We start from the raw sequence: 20,216 nt of genomic DNA, 5'->3' as shown, positions 1-20,216 counted from the left end.
TGAATTCAATTATTTTTTAGCCTTTGACATGCTCATAACTTAATTTTATGTTAAATTATATTTTAATATGTTAATTTAAAAAAGAAATTAATTAGAAATTTAAGGAAAGTAATAGAATTAAAATGGAAGGGAATCGAAGAAGCCAAGGCTTAATTGTGGTAACCTAAAGAATAAAAGAAAAGAGGATAAGGTCAATGACTTTCAATTTCATGCATTCACGTGGAGAGCACCTTGATAAATTAAATGGCAAGCATGTGATGTGCAATTTTGGGATTGAAAATTCTTGGTAACTTCGGAATTAAAAAAGGCAGCTGGCATTATTGTATAGAAGGAGAACGAGTATTAAGAGAAGAAGGCAGAAGCCGGGAGAAAACGAAGAGAGGCAATAGCCGCGCGAGAGCAAGCGAGGCCGATTGAAGACAGAATTGAGTTTTTCTTTTTAGTTGCTTATTTCATCCACACAGTAAAAGCAGCTTATTTAATCAACAACCGCAATCTTAAATTGATCTTATAATTGAATGTTTATTATTGTGCTTAATGCTTTTAAATATCTGGCCAATATTTAAATGATTTAAAGATACATAATGAGATTGAGAGGAGATTTGTGTATTTTTTCTCTATGCAATGGATACCATAAATTGAATAAAAGATAGAGATGTGCCAACGTGATTCATGCAATTTTATCTAAGAATTTTCATAAAACTTAATGAATTTGTGCATATTTAAATTCACATAAAGATAAGTGGGCTAATATGTGAGGATATTTTTTAGATTAATCGAGAGAGGATATTGAATAGATTAGAGAAATTCATTGTCAACATGGGTAATAAACTTTAATAGCATAGATAGAGGATTAAATTGGAGTGGTTATAGTGAAATTGGATGTCATAGTGCCTTAATCTCTTGATGATTTCTATTATTGCTTACATCTTTATTTAATTTTTAGTTATTTAGTTTTATTTAATTTTTAATCTAAATTCACTTATTCGGTTATTCAAATAAACTAGGGTTAGAATAATTTTAGTAACTAATAAGATAAAAAATCTATGTGCGACAATACTTAAATCTTCATTATATTACTTATGTCAACTAATACACTTACTAATTTACGCAATTGTCTTCAACTGCAGCCCGAACTGAAGTATTTTAGCCCTCATTTGCGGCTCAATCTCAATTATTTCAACCCTCATCTGTGGCCTTATCTCAATTATTTCGATACTCGTCACAGCCCGATCACAATTGTTTCGGCTCTTATTACGACCCGATCTCAATCATTTTTGCACTCATCTACGGCCCACTCTGAATTATTTTGGCCTTTATTGTGGCTGATTTGAGAATTATTTTAGACCTCATCTACGGCCCGATCTCAATTATTTCGGCCCTCATCTGCGGCCCGATTTATTTGATTTAGCTCTCTTCTATGGCCCCATCTCAATTAATTTGGCCCTTGTCTAAGGCCTGGTCTCAATTATTATCGCTCGTGTCGCAACTTGAATACAAGATACCTAGCCTTTTTTTAGGCATGTTTTGTAAAATTTATAGCCCCTGACGCAACATTATCTTGATTTAATGGCCCTTGATGTGGCCTTATTTTAAACATATTGCCCGTATCACGACATTATTTCTATGGCCTATATCGTGACATTAGAGATCTCCTCGTGTCATTTGAAGTTGTCCCCATGATATTCAAGATTCACTCACGTGATTCAAGTTATTCTCGTGACATTTAAGATCTCCTCGTGTATTGAAGTTGTCCTCATGATATTCAAGATTTGCTCACGTGATTCTAGTTAGATTTACTCACGTGATTCTAGTTATTCTCGTGACATTTAAGATCTTCTCGTCTCAATGACAATGTCCTCATGATATTCAAGATTTGCTAATGTGATTCAAGTTATTCTCGTGACATTCGAGATTTCTTCGTATCATTCAAGTTGTCCCCATGTCATTATAGATTTCCTCATGACATTCGAGATACTTTCACGATATACAATAAGGGAGGACAAAAAAAATCTATTATGTAAGCTATATTAGTTTACAGTATTCACTCATAAACTTGTGAATACTATAAACTAGGGGCCCTTGTTATACTGATATTTTTACCAACCCAAGCCCAAGGATCTACAGTCAACAATATATCCCAATCCAAATAAGATAAAATAATATGATTCCTAATCCTTGTCAAATCCGAATCCTACAACATAGGAGATAAGTTTTCATATATTTAACTATACATATGACTATTTTCTCTTATATCTGAAGGTCACCATTCAAAAGTAGCAAGACAATCTAGGTAGGACATAAGAGATAGGCATATTGGAGGCGGGGTGCGTAATATCCTCCAAGCTTTTTTTCTTACACTCTTCTCTCTATCATTATTTATTTGTTGTCAAGCTACTCTCGATTTCTGATTTAAATATCGGAGGGTCTACGCCAAAAACATCCATGGCAACCCCTGATGGGTTATTATTTTGTATGATTCCGACTACCAAGCTCTTTATTCTAAGAACAACAAGCTCTCTCATCACTTGTTCCCCAAGTAAACGAACTCTTTCTCAACTCTTATTATTGATCCAAATTTTTGTATCAACATATTAGTCATCCCTAAACTTGGTTAGGTTTTAGATATCACCATTTTTACATTCACTAATGTCGATTGAGTTATCAAAAAAGTAGCTCCAAAGTCCCAAGCAAACACGATTCTTAAACAATATCAATAAAAATAATTAATTAGATAAAAAGAATTAATTAAGTGAGAGGATTGCACGAGCCATGAGTATAGTAAAATCACTTTTTATTTTAGATTTTATAAGGAGACAAGTGCTCTTAAGATTTGTTCCTGATCTATAGTTCTCATAAGTAAAAATTCACGTGTTGGTGGTTAATAAATTTAAAATATAAAAAAAGTTAAATTATATCCATACACTATTACTACATGACACATGGTATAAGATCGTTAAAAATTCAAGAGTGCTCAAATCAAGAGAAAATCATAATACATGTAAGATAAGAGGAGAGGGGAAGATGATTTATTTATTTATTTATTGTTAAGATAGGAGTGCTTAGAGCCTAAATATAATTTTGAACCTCTTATCTTTTTCAAAAGTTAACCTGAGGTGACTAGCTAAGATGATTGGCATAGATTAAATTTTAAATAATATTCATATTTCAAATGCAAACTTACACTTTTTCGGGAACTGAACAAGGCTGGCTATACCCCTTAATAAGTTGGTTTATAAATAAGTTAAAATTAAAAAAATAAATAAGTTAAAATTCAGATTTCCAAACCACAAAACAATCATCCCTTATTTGAAAAAAAATAAATGAATAAATAAATAGCAATTTATTTTTAAAGAATATGAATATTTAGCTAAGAAGTTTACCATCATATCCTTGGAGAAAATAAGGATTTCCTTTGTAGCCTTGATAGCAAGGCTCTTCTCTTTGGGTTCTTCATCCTTCTTGTTTTCTTTGGTAAGTGGCTCTAAATATATTAATGATGTGTTTACTTGCTGGAGTGGGAGTGAGGAGTGTGGATTCCTCCTACTCCAGCGTTTACTTACTTAAAATGGGGAGGGATTGGGAGTCCCACTCCGTGGGCCCCACCCATTTTTGGAGTGGGGAGTGGGAGTGGGACTCCCATTGGGGGAGGTGGGAGTGGGAATCCACTCCCACCTCTCCCATTTCTACCCTTTTTTTTATTTTATGTTTTATAATTAATAAAATAAAATAAATAATATTATATTTATTTAAATAATAATATTATATTTAACTAAATAATAATTTACATTGATTCTAAGTTTAAATTATTTTAAAATAATATTATTATATTAATAGAGAATTAATAAATATAATATTATTATATTTATTTTAAAAATAATAGTACTATATTTATTTAATAATAATAATAAATACTTTATTCTAAGAAAATATTAATTTTGTACTAAATAATATTATATTATTATTTTATATAATAATAAATTTAATATAATTATATTAAATAAAATAAAATAACATTTCATTTTATATTAAAATTATAATTAATAATTTATTGTTCATAATTAAGAATATTAATAATTATAATAAATTTACAAATATAATAAAATAAATATTATTCATTAAATATATTTTTTATTAGTTTTGTAATTAAAAATTATAATTCTTTAAATAAGGATAAAATTGTAATTTAAAACTATTTACTCCCAATCCAAGACAAAGTAAACACATAAATTGGATTCTGATCTCCATTCCATGCTTCCATTCCAGTGTAAGTAAACAACCTACTCCCACTCCCACTCCACACTCCCAATCCTAGGATTCCCACTCCCCAGGATTCTCAATCCAATCCAAAAAGTAAACGCTACCTAAATGTTGTTATGCATGTATGCTTTGGATACAATTTGATTAATTAATGTGTTTCATCAAATTTTCTCCTCCAAATGTATATAGAAGTATATTATATTATAATGTATGGGCATTATTTTATGTGTTACTGAAAGTGCTCCAATTGTAGAACCAAAAGACTGAGGCATGGTGTAGTACTCGTCCGTGCAATGCCGCTATTCCCGGAGGAAAATGTCACTGCGACGAAGCTGGCAGGTGCATGTGCACCAACTGCACGTCACTGGTAGAAAGCATTTAGCCGTGTGCATGGGAGCTTAATTTGCTGCCTTTGCATGGCAGCTAGTGGGATATGCACGTTTTGAAACAATAATATATATATAGCTGCTGAATAATGAAACAATAATCGATAATATAACTTCTTGTTTATGTGTTGCCGTGTTTTCATTTATAGGCTAAATTCACCTATTATCCCATCTAATATATTTGTTATTTAACGTGTCGCCTGATTAATTATTTGATGTTGTTGTGTTAATTTATCTTTGATTGATGGTAACTAGAATAAAAAGTCAACAACTAGCAACAATATTTGGTAATCATTGATCATTGATTGGTACCATCAATTTATCTTCTTCTTTCTCCATCTTGCTTTGGTTGACGGTAGAATTTCTCATAGCACTGCTAGCCATACTTCCTCTCCTTTGTTTTCTATTTGTGTCTCTTCATTTTAGATTTTTATTTCTGTAAACATTAGTTTCTAAACAAAATAATCATAGCGATGATTCCTTCCCACGACTAAAACCGTCATTAAACAAATTTCTTACCTTGACTTGATTGATTCCTTTAATTGGTTTATGAGTTATGCCAAGATTATAAAACTAGTTTATAAAGTAGTAGTAGTAGTAATAATAAATTATCCTTGTATATTAAGTAGCGTAAAACAGTTCGAATACCACAACATTTAGTGGTTCACATCAACCACAAAAAATAAATTAAATTAATGATTTTTGTTTATAGATCTTCACACTGTTTGAATTTTTTTTTCCTTTAAAAAATTCTCTTTGGCAACAAGAGAAAGTAGATCCTAGATTAATACATAAAGAGACAATAAGAAAAAAAATATTGAGAAGGAAAATTAACCATAAAATAAAATATATATAAATTTAACCTTATGGTCGAGTTAGAAATTCCATTTTTTTCATGATCATTTTATCATTTTTAGTTTGTCTAGTTTGAAATAATATATTATATGCTCTAAATATACACCTGTAAATTGAGTTATGAGCTCAAGAAAATATCATGTTTTATCCTATACAATCATCCTACTTAGCTTTAATCTCCCTCACTAATATCGAAATGAATTTCAGTACTGTGTGTTTTTACTTTAATGGAAAAGTGGAATAGAGAAATGAATCAAATTGAGATTGTTATGGAGATTTTGGTGAGCTATGGTTTTGGATTTTGTTTGATTTTCTCTTAAAAAAATAAGCATTTAAGTATCGGCAGGGTTTTGTAACAAGCAAAATATTTTATTAAATGGACTAATGGAGGGTGCGTGGAATTAAAGTGGCGTCCATACAACCACAGAGTCTTGCAAATGGCGTCCATACAACCACTGCATCGAACTTGAGACATAAGCTGATTTATAGTTTTGAAATGAAAGAAATAAGAGGTAACTGGCTTCCTCCTCATGCTAATTACGTGAATCTGCAGAGAAGAGTGATTTATTTATTTTTTTTCAATAGAAAAATGCGCAAATAATTTACATGAGTAGAGTTTCCAACATTTCTCATTCTGAAGCAATAGTCTTTTTGGTTCAGTATCGGAACCAGAGTTGTATAAGGGGCAGTTGTTCTAATTCAATTTCAATTTGAACGGGGTTCCTTGAGCAACTCAAACAGAGGATCCCAATCAACATCATCCCATTTTGTCTGCAATATCAATATATATATATATATATACACATATATGTTAGCGCTTATGAAAAAGAACATCAAAATTGACACAGGACGCGGAGGTGAAGTGATGAAAGAGCAAAATGGTCATGGATGGCTGTGACGAAATAAACAGAGAAAATCAAAACTTAACATGTTTGACAAAGCTGAAAAATTATTCACCATAACTGCCTAACTACCAAATGAAATCGACAAGTCAAAAACAAATTTTGGTTCGAGCTCGAGCAATACCCTGCTATTTGAATGATATCGTAAACTACACCGTATTGGTTTCTTGAGGTAAATGCCTCTCTGATGTCTCCCCCTGGTAACAATAGAACGTATTCAGATAAACTAACAAGAGATAATACCCACAAACAGTAACTCAGACGGAATGAAAGGGCAGATTCAACCACTCTCCAAGATCTCATATGTTAACGAAGAAAACAAAGAAATTGTAAGCATGATTTATAGTTTGTGACAATCTTATTTATGTATTATATGAGAATAACTTTTTTTCCCCCTCAAAACCGCATAATTTTAACAAAATGCAACCAGGAATGACGCAATTGATATCCAAGGATATAAATATTATTTCATTGTTATGTTAGTTGCCTGATCACTAGTTGCAATGGTCAAACTTCAAAGGACATAAACAAAATGCAAAGAGGAAGGAGTCGAGTGATGTACCCACGAAACCTCTAGTCTTTGAACTCTTTTAAACAAACAACAAGGACCCAAGTGATAAGAGCCCGGGGAGAAAGAAGAATAATTGAATCAAATATGTTACGTGGGAACTGAGAAAGTCAATTAACCATAAAACATAACATATAAAATTTGATTGCATCTTTTCAAAAGTGTGATGACCGATTCAATGAAATTGGGTATGGATAATATTTCAACAAGGAGATTTCTCAGAATATTTGAATTTGGCACCCAGAAGAACACGAATCCAGATCATGAGTTACGTTTTTTTTTTTTTTTAGAAGAAATCATAAGTTATCTAAATGCACAAACCAACTTGTAATTTTTTTTTTATGTCCATAATCCCAACGTTGAATTCAATTTTTTTTGTTTCTCGCTCAATTGTCTACGGTTAATTTATTGTTTCTTGTCTCTCCCCGGAACGAGAGTAGAGAGTAAGAAATAATAGCTAATGTTCAAGTACAAATATGGGGCCAAAGCCTTGTAACATTTCCATCAAAAACCAAAGCAAGCTCAGAAATACCCTTGCTACTACACTTAATCCTAAAATCTGAAATGAAAATACTAGTTACAAAACAATACTGAATCGCCCCTTGACATCTTTTATTCTTATTATATCTGCAATATGAGGAAAAAAATGAAAGGGAAATTATCAGTTATATACTCTTAAATGACTCCAGTATCAAACGTGCTACAATATTTTTCAAGTGTATCACTCGTATACCTTAAGTTGACAAAACAATTCTTCCGTCCACCAATCCGTTAACTGCTGTTTGCGAGCGCTGACATCATAAGGGTAATCTAGTCTTTTAAAAAAACATGTCATCCCATTTACCTAGTAAAAAACAACATGTCATATGATATATTTTTATAAAAATGACATGTCATCCCATTTATCGGATAATTGTTAATAATTGTTAAAAAAAAAAACTACTTTACAACCGAATATATTCCTCCAAAATTTAACCTAAATTATTGAAGATCTACTCCTCCAAACTCAAACTTGAATTTTTTATGGTATAATATGTATAATTGTAAATAATATGTTGTTAATAATTTTTTATGGTATAAGATGAATATTTTTTATGGATAATTGTTAATAATATGTACCATTAATAATTCATATTTTTTTAATAAAAAAATATATTGTTAATAACAAAATAAAAAAATTGTGTATTGAAAATTTACATTAATTTTCAAGGTAAATTTATTTTTTTACCTCATTTTGAGTTTAAAGGGTAAAATAGTCATTTTGCTCAAATTCTGTTAAGTTCTTAACAGTGGTAAACGGAAAGGTGGACGCCAGAACTCTTTTGTCAACTTAGGGTATACGAGTGATATAAGCAAAAAGTGTTGTAGCACATTTGATACTAGTGTCATTTAAGGGTATATGGCTGATAATTTCCTAAAATAAAAAAAAAATTGAAAAATTTGTCTTTTAACAACCCCAATTATGAAATCCCCTCTCCTACTTTGCATATTAGTAACAACTGCGCTCTTAATTGTAACTATAAAAAAAATATTTTCCCATCTTCTTAATCCAAAATAAAAATGACTGGGGGAGAGAGAATTATCTTTTCTTCAGGGTATTTTCGAGAATAAATTTAGTCGAGATGGGGTGGGGCTTGTACCTTCGAGGATTAAAGCACGTGACACGAATCACGTGTTAGGGGTTTGAATCCCCCCTTGCTAATGTGTAAAAATATAATTAAAAATTTAAATTTAATAAATATTCTCCAATGTGCAAATTCATTTATTTACTTTGGTTTTTTTTTTTTTTTATTGTTTGTGAATGATTAACTTGTGGTCTGATTTCATGATTTGAAAATACAATTGAAAGAAAAGAAGAAGAAGAGAGACAACGCATTTCACAGTTTCACCCTTAATTTATGAATGATGAGAGACAGAGAAGAGAAATGAAGTAGAAGTAAGGATAAATTGAGAATTAAAATGGTGTATACACTATACAGAGAAATTATATTAATTTAAAAGAAAAAAATTAATTATATTTTTGAAAATGGGGTCTAATGGGCCGAAGGCTCTTCGATTGGGCTTTGATCCAAAACCAAAATACGGCGTCGTTGAAAGCAACTTAAAACGAATCCATTCTATGCCCTAGGGTTAGATAACACCCACTCCGCCCGCCTCGCCTCTCTTCCCTCATCTCACTTTCGTTTCAGAGCTCTCCACTTCTCTCTCTGTCTGATCAGATCCAATGGTACGCCTCAAGAATCAGAGAATACCTCTGAATATCAATTACCCATCTGATTAATTTACTGTTTGATATTTTGTTTTTTTATTTGAGTTGTTTTATAGGCTCCAAAGAAGGACAAGGCTCCCCCTCCATCCTCAAAGCCTGCGAAATCCGGAGGCGGCAAGCAGAAGAAGAAGGTCATACCCGATTGCCCTTTTGTCCTTCTGATTCATTAACTCGTTTTATCTGAAAAAAAAATTGTTTTTTAGTGATCTTATATTATTTTTTTTTGGGTTTGGTTTAAATGTGAACAGAAGTGGAGCAAGGGAAAGCAAAAGGAGAAAGTGAACAACATGGTGTTGTTTGATCAGGCAACCTATGACAAGCTCCTGTCCGAGGCTCCTAAGTACAAGCTTATCACTCCTTCCATTCTCTCCGATCGTCTAAGGGTATTTTACTATGTGCTATTTTTTCCCCTATATTACACGTGTATTAGACCGCATATTTGATTGTAGTTTTGGGTGATTTTTTATTTATTTTTTAACTTTTGTGATATGGGTATGTGGATTTTTAAGTTACAGTCTCATATCATAGAAAGCTATTGCTCGGTTAGCTATTGTTTGGTTATTGAACTTAGAATGTAACATGTAGGTTATGTGTTACCTGATGGCTCAGCTATTTTAATAATAAATTTGCATAACATGTAATTGTATATTTCTAAGTAGGCTGTAGTAGGGTGATCCTTTGAGCTTATTTGAGCAATTTGACAATCATTGTATATGAGTATTAGGCTCCATTTGGTATTGTTGTCTATTTGTTGTGGCTTTCAAGCTACAAATCTAAGCGTTTGGCAAACATTTGTATTTTCCACCTTGCTTTCTTATGCTATTTTCTTATAGTAAATGTATAAATGACTGCTTATTTGATGGTAGTTTTGAGTGCTCTTTTTTTTTTTTTGTTGGGGGGAGGGGGGGGGGGGGGCGCATATGGATATGTGGATGTCAAAGTTACCATTATATGATAGCATTTGGACTACATGTTACCTTAGCAAAGTACTTTAAGATTGGATTTGCATTACATATAATGGTAGCCTATGATATTTTGTTTCTTGGGCTTACTTGAGTTATTTGGTTATCATTGTGTAATTGTTTAGGCTGTTTAATTTTCTTTATTCTCCTGTTGGTTTTATGCACAAGTAATATGCCCTGCACCGCTGAATTGTCTTATTTGGTTTTGTGATCTTCTTGCAGATTAATGGATCGCTTGCAAGGAAGGCAATAAGAGAGCTTATGGCTAGAGGTTTGATCAGGATGGTGTCTGCTCACGCAAGCCAGCAGATTTACACTAGGGCAACCAACACCTAAGTCTCTTTTGATATTTGCTTCTTAGTTTATATGTAGTTTCGTTCTGCCGTGTTTTGACTGCTATTATTTTTGTTTCTTGTGAATCTATTTGAGAGTGTACAAGTATAATTTAGAGTTTTATTTACATTTCTTGTTTGATGAGGATTTTCTTTACTTGTTGAAAATGTTTCTGTGCTTTTCAGTTCCTTCGGAATAGTTGCATGCCTGTTCGTCTATTTTTACTTGTTGGATGTTTAGGAAAGAAACTCTGTTATAACAGGCTTAATATGTGGGATTGTTTTTATGAATTGTCAAGTTGTGATCTTCCAGTGGTTTGATGACCTTCCAAATCTTTGGACTTGATTTGATATCTATTCATGAAGTGTGTGTAGGACACAACTTATGTGTAGAGACGGTGTTATAATATTTTGCTGGAAGTGCAAATCTTTATTTTTCATGTGGATGGAGTTCTTATTAAATTTATCTTTATTTTTCATGTGGAGGAAGTTCTTATTAGGTAATCCAAGTTATTATAGCACTGAGCAGCTTCAGTAGAAAGTCCTGTTTGGAAGTTGTGCAATGATGCTCTTGGTAAAATCACTTATTCATTTTCAATTTTTTTAGTGTCACATAGGTTTGCCATGTATTAAATCTTGAGTTTCAAGGATATATTCTGGTTGTTGTCCCTGTCTCTTATCATTTGAGATTGTGTGAGGGGTTTCTTTTTCTAATTAAACACTGTTAATCCAAAATCTGTATGTGTTTTGTGCCCTGTTCATATCAACTGCCAGTATTTTGTGAACAACAGGCCACATGTTTCTTTGTCTCATAGTGATGGATTCTGCCTGAGTTGTGCACATCCAACTGATGAAAAATTCTTCCAAGATTTGAGTTCTTGGAAGGATTAGTAAAACCTCCCAGAATTTTTGCTCTAAAAATCTTTCATAATGAAGTGCTTTTCTTGGAAATTCCATGACTCTTGTAGCCCTACGATGCATTTTGGTCAGTGTTAAGTAGAAATCAAATCACCACTCGTTTGTTGTGAGTGTCAGGTAGAAATCACGTTTTTAACATTTGTGTTGTTGTTGGATCGCCTAATTGAGATTGAGGTTGAAACTCAATAAATTGTCTATTTCATAATTTTTTTAATAAAAGTAGTATTTGGTAAATTTTATAAAAGTTTATTTTATAATTTTTCTCATTTTGACAGTAGCTAGATCATAGTATTTTTTTTTAAATATTTATGGGCAACTTGATAAGTCATTATAATTTTTTAAAGTTTTTATTACAATTTTAAATAATTTAACAAATAGATAATTATTTTTTATTTTTTTCATATACTATGATGTGTAGACCATTAGATATTATATTACTGCTATAATTAAATCAGCTTAGAACTAATATACGTTTCCTCTAGTATCATAGTTTTGATTTAATAGATTCATGTTTTTTGTATTTTACTTTTGTTTTTTATTATGAGAATGAATAAGATTTGCATACGATTATATAAACTTTCTTTGAACTATGAATAATTTTAGATGAAAGCTAATTATGACTTCATGATAATTTTATGTGTTTAAAAAAAAACAAAAGTATGACTAAATAATTTATTAAATATGCTATAAAAAATAAAAAGTAATTTAAACTTATATTTATGTTGGTCATTATATAATAAAACCATATGTTTGGAATAAAATTTATTAAATTATGTACTTGCTTTTTAAATTTAAAATTTATGACCAAAATTTACTAAATTATGTACTACACAATGTGACAATCAAACATTTGATCAAGAAAATAAGATCGAGAAATAGTTTAAAAAATCAATTGTTTATAATAACAACAACAACAATAATAAATAACTTGTTAAACTTAACGGATTGAAACCAACCTGAACGACGCCCACCCGTAATAAAAACAATTTATTTAATTAGTCACAATAATTCCAAGCTGATCCCAAATAGAACAAACTCTACCATAGGTTTATGCTTAACAAAGACCCAATTTTGTACAATTAATTTTCCCTTGCGAAGTTTTTAAGTTAAAAATAGCCAACGAGAAAACCTAAAACTAAAACAAAAACAAAAACAAACAAACAAACAAAAGGAAGCGGGCGTTTTCTTGATTTTTTTCAAGCATGCCACGTGAAAATTTGTCACATAATAGATTGTTCTTTCTGTACTTGATTTTACTATTAGGCTCAGCATCCTGCTCAGCCCTTATCAATGTCTAGTATGCAATTTTTATTTTTTTTCTTATTGGGAGTCTGGATTGTGGGAATCTCACCAAAATCCACAGTGATGATGAGTCCATGTCGTCGATTTCATTTTCCTATACGTAGCAAAGACTTAACTATCATGCAATTGTAGTACGTATCACAGCTGTACCTAATCATTGAATCTAGGTACAGTGAGAAATCCAATAACTAAATAGTTGGATCTAATGGCTAAGTGCAGTTGTGGTACGGTACCATAGTTGCACTATAGACCCATGTAGCAATTAAAAGCATACAATTTGCTTTGTCAAATTAAGCAAACGGTGAAGATGATTTTGATCGTTCAGGCACCTACGGTATTTTACTGATCATCCTAATTTAAACAGGATAAAAGAATTTCTCCGTTTTGTGTATAATATGTTCACCCAACAGCTACCGTCCATTCAGTAACAAACACGTGTACGGCAGAGAGAGCCGCACAAGACTAATAGAGCCGCTATCATCATCACGTGACTCTTCTTAGTTGTTATAATCACCAACGCAAACTTGATTAGCCCATCATCAATCCCTTTCCTATCTTCAATCTTGCCGTATATTATTTATACTATAAACCTCAATACAGACAAATATGCTCCTGAACTTTTGTGAGGTGAAGGTGGGCCATGTGCACGTGCTAAATTCAACCAGAATCGTCCATTTAGGTTGGGTATTCATTATTTGATTTCTGTTCACTAGCAGTGCAGTTTTTGATTAATGAGTCTACTTGTTTGGGCATTGGCCACTTGAGGCCACTTGATTCATTAGCTGGTGATTATGAAATACCAAAAAAAAGTTTTCTAATTGAAAAAGAAAGTATTTTCTCAACAACCAGATCTTTTCTCGCAAGTAGTCTGGACATATGCTTTTTAAATAATTTTATTTAATTGATATCTAAGTTTGAACTCTAGAGAAACGGTGATTTAAAAAAATTAATTTAAATTCATCCATCCATTTGACAAGTTATGCACCACATATGACATGATTTTGTCTATTTTTTTATCCCCAAAAAAAAAATATTTTTACAATCATAGCGGCACTATTTTCCATTTTCAGAAAAGTTGTAATTGTGGCTACGTTATTGCAAACAAAAAATAAGCATGAGATTTTAAAAACTCAATAAGGTCTAAGTATTTGTCACATTTCACCCACATGACAAGATTTTGCATATTTATAATTATAATTTCTCTTTTCAAGATATGAGAAAAAGAAAAATTCCGGCGATAAGTTTCTAGGAGTAGGGGAAATAACCAGCACAAATGATTGAAATCTCATATTATTGTTCAATTAAATTAGGACTAAATGCGGCATTAATATTTTTCCTTTCAATGAGAAATGGAAAGTTGGAAACCGTAATCATGCTTATTGATCTTGACGATTAGTGAAGTCATTATCTGATAATTGGCCATATGTCAAGTTGAAGGAAACTGCCAATTGAGCCATTAGCCAAGAAAAAAAATCTATCTATCATTAAAAAGTTTTCATTTTGACGGACGCAATATGAACATCATTAGCTTTGAAATGAACAGCTGGTTGGCTTATAATGGCTTTCTCTATAGGCAGAAGAGGAGCCTAGAAACTTGAACGATGTATATGGCACAAGTCGTTGTGTCATTTGCATTTTGAAAGAGAGACTGAGAGAAGTCACTGTCACAGAGTCACATTATTTATTCTTTTAAATTTCACACTTCAATTATTAATAGTTTCAATACTGATATAAATACCAAGATTGCCGGATTTATCGTGAAGGGATCACAAGCCATAAAGCTAAAACCGCCACCTTCAACATCTTCAATTCACGCATTTCACTCCCATTTTCAACCATTTGATTTTGATCACCCCATTTGGTACTTTCTTTTTCCACGTCTGGTTTTTTTTTTTTTTCCTAAGAAACTTGTTTCTTAATGCATAACGTGATCTGGGTTAGTTTTAGTTCTTTTTAGTTCAGTTCAGTTTAGTTTAGTTTAGTTTGGTTTAGTTACTTTTCTGATCATGTCGCTTAAGTGTAGTTGTTATAATGTTTTAATAGTACTAATACAACTGTCATTTGATTCATTTCCATTTGTTTGGGATTATCTTTATGTGATCTTTACTTTACTTGGTTACTTAGATTAGAGTTTATACTTTATTGGGATTCGGGTTCAGTTCCTGTATGAGTGTGTCGTGTAATCATCACCATCATCATAAGTAGTCCCATTTTATTTTTGTTTCTATTTTTTTTTCTAAATTACAGTGCGTTAGGCTCCTGGAAGTGAAGCAAGTGCAATGGATTCTTGTTGTGTGGGCTTGAGAGCTAATACCCATGTGGTGAAAGCTAGCAAATACGGTTCAAAAATTGGAGATAATGCGTTGTGGGGAGAGAGGATCAGAGGGAGTGTAAGCAATGATGGTTGCACTAAGCAGTTGAAAAAAAGTTTGAAAGCTGAAAAGAGAGATGAGAAGGTCAAACCCGGTGTTGCTTATGCTGTTATGACATCAAAACATCCCAATGAGGTTATGGTAAGTATGATTCCATCGTTTCAATTTCTCGCAATGAGTTAATCCATTTTTTTCATACGAATCTCATTTAATGAAATCTTTATTTTGAGCCATACAGTGTTGATTGGCTCTATTTCACCATTCTTGTGGTACTAATCTAGCCCATTTAATCCGAGATAAATCATATTGATAATACCCGCTTAACCAGTGTTCTCATGGATTCCTTCCAAAATTTCAAAAGGGTTTATGTTTAATTGGTAATTAGGGATTCCGTATTTAAAAAAAAAAAATCTTTTATTTCTTTCTTAAGAAATAGAGATGTTCCATAATATTGAATAACGGGTTTTCAATCGTTCTTTCATTGTTATTGAAAATATTGATTCTTCATTTTTTTGTTGTATAATTTTGTAGTCATCCTACGATTAGAGATCTTTGTTTATTTTATTTATAAAGTGTTTGATGGGGTTGTTTGTTTGATAAGTAGTCTCATTTTGATTCTCGTGATTTGATTTCAGACCTTAGCACCACCTAGGCTTGAGAGAAGAAGAGTAGATCCGAAAAATGTTGCTGCGATCATTTTAGGTGGCGGTGCAGGGACTAAGCTCTTTCCTCTTACCTTAAGAGCAGCAACACCAGCTGTAAGAAAATATTATTTGTCTGCTCAAATTGTGTACAGTGTAGATGATGATTAACTTGTGATATTTTGAAGTGAAAATGAAACTGAATTATTTGGAGATAATTTTTTCCAATATTAATCTATTGTACCATCAAATGACTGATCATGCTTGCACCACTGTTTTGGAGATCATGGATTTACATGGCACCTCAGATCTGATTTGGTGATAGTTTATTATGATCTGCAGGTTCCAGTTGCGGGCTGTTACAGGCTTATAGACATCCCTATGAGCAACTGCATCAACAGTGGCATAAACAAGATCTTCGTGTTGACCCAATTCAACTCAGCTTCCCTCAATCGGCATATAGCACGCACATATTTCGGGAATGGTACCAATTTTGGGGATGGATTTGTGGAGGTACAGAAAACTTGAGGCAGATAAAGATGTAGTGTTGTCAATTTCAAATATTGAATTGGGATAGACACCAACATCAGTAAAATTTGAAGTCGTAAAATCTTAATGCTTATTGTGAAATAAATTAGAGGAGAAGGCCTCATGTTCGTAAGTTCATGAAGTGTCGGCTTATTCAGAAAAGCAATGGTAGTTAGTAATCCAAAAAATTGAAATTGAACTTTTGTCTTTTAAAAAATTTAGAGGAATAAAGCTACAATAACCTGTGCATGTATTGTTACAATTTCATCGCAAATCCTTCATTAGTATGACTAAATCACTTATAAACAGGTTCTAGCAGCCACTCAAACGCCTGGGGAATCTGGAAAGAATTGGTTTCAAGGAACAGCTGATGCCGTGAGGCAATTTACATGGGTATTTGAGGTAAGCATGGACAATTGTTCTTTTTTTTTTTTTGCCATCTCCAAAAAACACACCCGGCAATAGATAAATTCCTTATAATCCCATCATTCTTCTCAAGTTGGAATGGAATATGATACATTATTTTGACTTGTAGGATGCCAAGAATAGGAACATTGAAAATGTAGCTATCTTGTGTGGGGATCATCTTTATCGAATGGATTATATGGATTTTATCCAGGTATACCTTTTTCTTCCTAATTGATGGACTCGCTTAATCATTTTAGATAGTTTTTCTAACCTGTTTGTAAATGTATCAACAGAGTCATGTTGATAGAGATGCTGATATTACAATTTCATGTGCAGCAGTAGGTGAAAGGTCTGTAGTCACTCTGTCTTTATGATGTATTTCTCTGAGCTGCCTTTTCTCTACTACATACATGTCAATCCTGATGCAATATTTTAACTGTTTGGGTTCATGTGATGATTTTTTTTGGCCAAGAGAATCATAAAAGTAAAACAGAGCATCTGGTTTGTACATTTTCAATTAAGGCTACTTATTCCATCTAAACTTGAGTTGATAATTTCCAGCCGCGCATCAGATTATGGATTGGTGAAGATAGACAATATGGGCCGCATCGCCCAATTTGCTGAAAAACCAAGCGGTGCAAATCTGAAAGCTATGGTGAGCACCAGCACCAAGCAGATCTTATTCCTACACTTGGGCTTTTGTTGGTTTATAATTTTATTTACATATATTAGTATTATTATTACTTGATTCTATGGGGTAACAGAATCATCCTCGGTCTTGATGGAATTTTATGGATTAAAATCACTTTTCAGCACTTTTACGGGCAAACTTTGGCACCATTTTTTACCCTAAGCTTACCTAAGGGTCCTATGTTTAAAACCTTTCCCACTTTTTATGATTTCCCAGCATCCTCATACATCAAATTCACATGGCCTTCTTAATGGAAAATGAAAAATGATGCAAATATTGTCAAAGATGACTTCTTGGTTCTAGCATGTGCAACTCATCTGTTATTGCTAAACCTTTATCTTTTAAGAATAGAAATGACTCTTTTATATTTTTAAGTGATGATTTAAGCTTAGTGTTGCCCTCTGTATAACTACGAATGTCCTAACATCTCCAACTTGTAATTCCATTCAATCATTTCCTTCTTACTAAAGATGTCTTAAAATCCTATTTCTCCATTGTTGCCTATTAATTAAGGGAAAGTCGATATTATTATAATACGTTATATTTCTTTTATCTGATTATTATCAGCTATATTTTATTTTAACCTATGTATTCATATGTTTATGATACTGACCAACATGAAAACTTCAGTTTAATTGTAAGTCTTCCCCTTTGTTTACTGCAGCAAGTAGATACCAGTCTTCTGGGATTCTCTCCTCAAGAAGCCAGGAAGTGCCCATATGTTGCATCAATGGGAGTCTATGTATTTAAAAAAGATGTTTTATTAAAACTTTTGAGGTGGAGATATCCTACATCCAATGACTTTGGATCTGAGATCATCCCAGCCGCCATCATGGAGCATGATGTCCAAGTAAGAAACCTCTAGTAGGAATTTAATCACCTTGAAAAATGTTTAATTGTTTATTCATCAATGAAACTGGTAGGAGAGTGGTTTTGTCAATCGTTAGTACAAAATCCCCCTCTTCTAGTTTCTGATTTCTGCCAGCCAGGATATTTACTGACTGAATGAAAATTTATATGTTGACATTCACTTGTTCTGACAGGCATATATCTTCAGAGACTACTGGGAGGATATTGGAACAATAAAGTCTTTCTATGAAGCTAACATGGCCCTCACCAAAGAGGTTGGTTTCAGTGACATAGTATTATTAACTCTTGATTTCATAAGCCTTAAGATTCTAGGTCATTTGTCATTTGACTTGCACCATTAACATATTTGGACACAGTTGAACACATGTAGTGATTATTTCACCCAATACAAATTTTAGGTACTTTCGAATCATTGATGGCATGCCTTTCTATGTCATTTTGTGGTTGGCTTTCTGTTATTGTATATTGCATCACGGGAAATTTGAAATTTTTTTTTTTACTATTTTGTTCTTACACCAAGTCCATATTCTAAGCAATTTGTTAATAGCACGGGCTTATTTTAAACAAGGTTATCCTTCGACAGTATGAGATGACCAAATCTTTTCCTTAAAACTAGAATGATGTGTGGATATTGACTTTCTTTTTATGCAGTCTCCAGCGTTCCATTTTTATGACCCGAAGACACCTTTCTACACTTCTCCTCGTTTCTTACCGCCCACAAAAATTGATAACTGCCGGGTAAGTTGATAGAGCTGGGCTTCCTTCATGGTTTCATTTGGATGTGTTTCTTATAATGCTTCAGCTGTATTTCACAGATGAAGGATGCAATAATTTCGCATGGATGTTTCTTGAGGGAATGTACTGTGGAGCACTCAATAGTGGGTGAACGCTCACGTATAGATTATGGTGTTGAGCTAAAGGTGAGTAATCATCGACTCTCATTTTGTATATGAAGTAGCTTGACAAGAAGACCAATAACTTTCATTTTCACTTGACTTAAAATGAATAATTTCTCTCTTGCTTCCAGGACACCGTGATGTTGGGTGCAGACTATTATCAAACTGAATCGGAAATTGCTTCTCTGTTAGCTGAGGGAAAGGTCCCAATTGGGGTTGGACGCAATACAAAAATCAGGTAACTGGATTTATAAGCTGGAGAAACTCATATTAGATTATTGGCTATGGACAGTTCAGGTCTAATGATTTTTCCATGATTTTTTTCTTAGGAACTGCATAATTGACAAGAATGTGAAGATAGGAAAAGATGTGGTCATTGTGAACAAAGATGTAAGCAATCCCTGCCATGCCATATAATCCTTTCAGCTTTTCAACCAATGCTATAGAATTGACAACCTTCATCAATTTAGATAGTCTGTTATATTCAATTTTATGCATCCATCCAAGTATTCTGGCTTTGTAGGGTGTTCAGGAAGCTGATAGACCAGAACTTGGATTCTACATTCGTTCAGGAATCACCATTATAATGGAGAAAGCAACAATTGAAGATGGAATGGTCATATAGATGAGTCTCATACCTTTCATGAACTGGTTTAAAATGGGGATTAATCGAGCATTGGAAAGCCGTAATGTCCGTGGCTGATGAGGAAGCTATGAAGATCACAAGAGCAGCATTTTGGCCTGGAAAGAAGCAAGCTGCGTGTTTATACTACATGTATATTAGAAGCTCCTATCCTATATGTATAAAACGAGCCTAGGACAACAATAGATGCGAGTAGTTTTCAAATAAAATTAGTAGACTGATTCTGATCAGTTCACTGCTTTTCTTCCTGTGTAGAGCATCAAACTTTTGGTATAATTAATTAACAGACTATGCTAAATTGCCTTGTATTTTACCTTATCATGGTGCTATATGAGAAATAATATATGTAATCTTCTCGTGAATGAGCATCATTCTCAATCTCAGTCCTTGCAAACAAACAAGAGAGCTAAAAG

The 20,216-nt window shown here is 32.7% G+C and overlaps 2 protein-coding genes across 4 annotated transcripts; both read left to right on the top strand.

The window, feature by feature from the left end:
* The first annotated feature begins 9,039 nt into the window (after nucleotides 1-9,039).
* LOC102629500 (40S ribosomal protein S25-2) lies at nucleotides 9,040-10,679 on the top strand. Its single transcript, XM_006487155.4, has 4 exons — nucleotides 9,040-9,198; nucleotides 9,297-9,371; nucleotides 9,489-9,623; nucleotides 10,425-10,679. Exons 1-4 carry the CDS (start codon nucleotides 9,196-9,198, stop codon nucleotides 10,536-10,538), a joined length of 327 nt encoding a protein of 108 aa, XP_006487218.1. The 5' UTR covers nucleotides 9,040-9,195; the 3' UTR covers nucleotides 10,539-10,679.
* Nucleotides 10,680-14,407: 3,728 nt separating this feature from the next.
* Nucleotides 14,408-20,165, top strand: LOC102629211 (glucose-1-phosphate adenylyltransferase large subunit 1-like). Of its 3 annotated transcripts, none has more exons than XM_025101668.2 (15): nucleotides 14,408-14,615; nucleotides 15,002-15,267; nucleotides 15,762-15,884; nucleotides 16,110-16,280; nucleotides 16,605-16,697; nucleotides 16,831-16,914; nucleotides 16,997-17,052; nucleotides 17,265-17,358; nucleotides 18,059-18,244; nucleotides 18,438-18,518; nucleotides 18,916-19,002; nucleotides 19,080-19,184; nucleotides 19,292-19,398; nucleotides 19,490-19,550; nucleotides 19,668-20,165. In XM_025101668.2, the coding sequence occupies exons 2-15, from the start codon at nucleotides 15,034-15,036 to the stop codon at nucleotides 19,698-19,700; spliced, it is 1,515 nt and encodes a 504-aa protein (XP_024957436.2). In that variant the 5' UTR covers nucleotides 14,408-14,615; nucleotides 15,002-15,033; the 3' UTR covers nucleotides 19,701-20,165. The 3 variants fall into 3 exon arrangements, with proteins under 3 accessions (XP_024957436.2, XP_006487217.2, NP_001275823.1); XM_006487154.4 differs by having other exon boundaries at nucleotides 14,421-14,615; nucleotides 19,684-20,165; NM_001288894.1 differs by lacking the exon at nucleotides 14,408-14,615 and having other exon boundaries at nucleotides 15,034-15,267; nucleotides 19,684-19,785.
* The last annotated feature ends 51 nt before the right edge of the window (nucleotides 20,166-20,216 follow it).

Source organism: Citrus sinensis, chromosome 8, assembly GCF_022201045.2.
Source record: "Citrus sinensis cultivar Valencia sweet orange chromosome 8, DVS_A1.0, whole genome shotgun sequence".
Taxonomy (NCBI): domain Eukaryota; kingdom Viridiplantae; phylum Streptophyta; class Magnoliopsida; order Sapindales; family Rutaceae; genus Citrus; species Citrus sinensis.
The sequence above is the reverse complement of the archived record's forward strand: the minus strand, read 5'-3'. Positions and strand labels throughout refer to the sequence as shown.

Excerpts from the sequence above, each read along its gene's own strand:
- LOC102629500 (XM_006487155.4), top strand. Across the intron at positions 9,372-9,488 it reads GCGGCAAGCAGAAGAAGAAG|AAGTGGAGCAAGGGAAAGCA; the intron begins GTCATACCCGAT and ends AAATGTGAACAG. Across the intron at positions 9,624-10,424 it reads TTCTCTCCGATCGTCTAAGG|ATTAATGGATCGCTTGCAAG; the intron begins GTATTTTACTAT and ends ATCTTCTTGCAG.
- LOC102629211 (XM_006487154.4), top strand. The coding sequence starts at position 15,034 with ATGGATTCTTGTTGTGTGGGCTTGAGAGCTAATACCCATGTGGTGAAA. Across the intron at positions 17,053-17,264 it reads TGTGCAGCAGTAGGTGAAAG|CCGCGCATCAGATTATGGAT; the intron begins GTCTGTAGTCAC and ends GATAATTTCCAG. Across the intron at positions 18,519-18,915 it reads ACATGGCCCTCACCAAAGAG|TCTCCAGCGTTCCATTTTTA; the intron begins GTTGGTTTCAGT and ends CTTTTTATGCAG.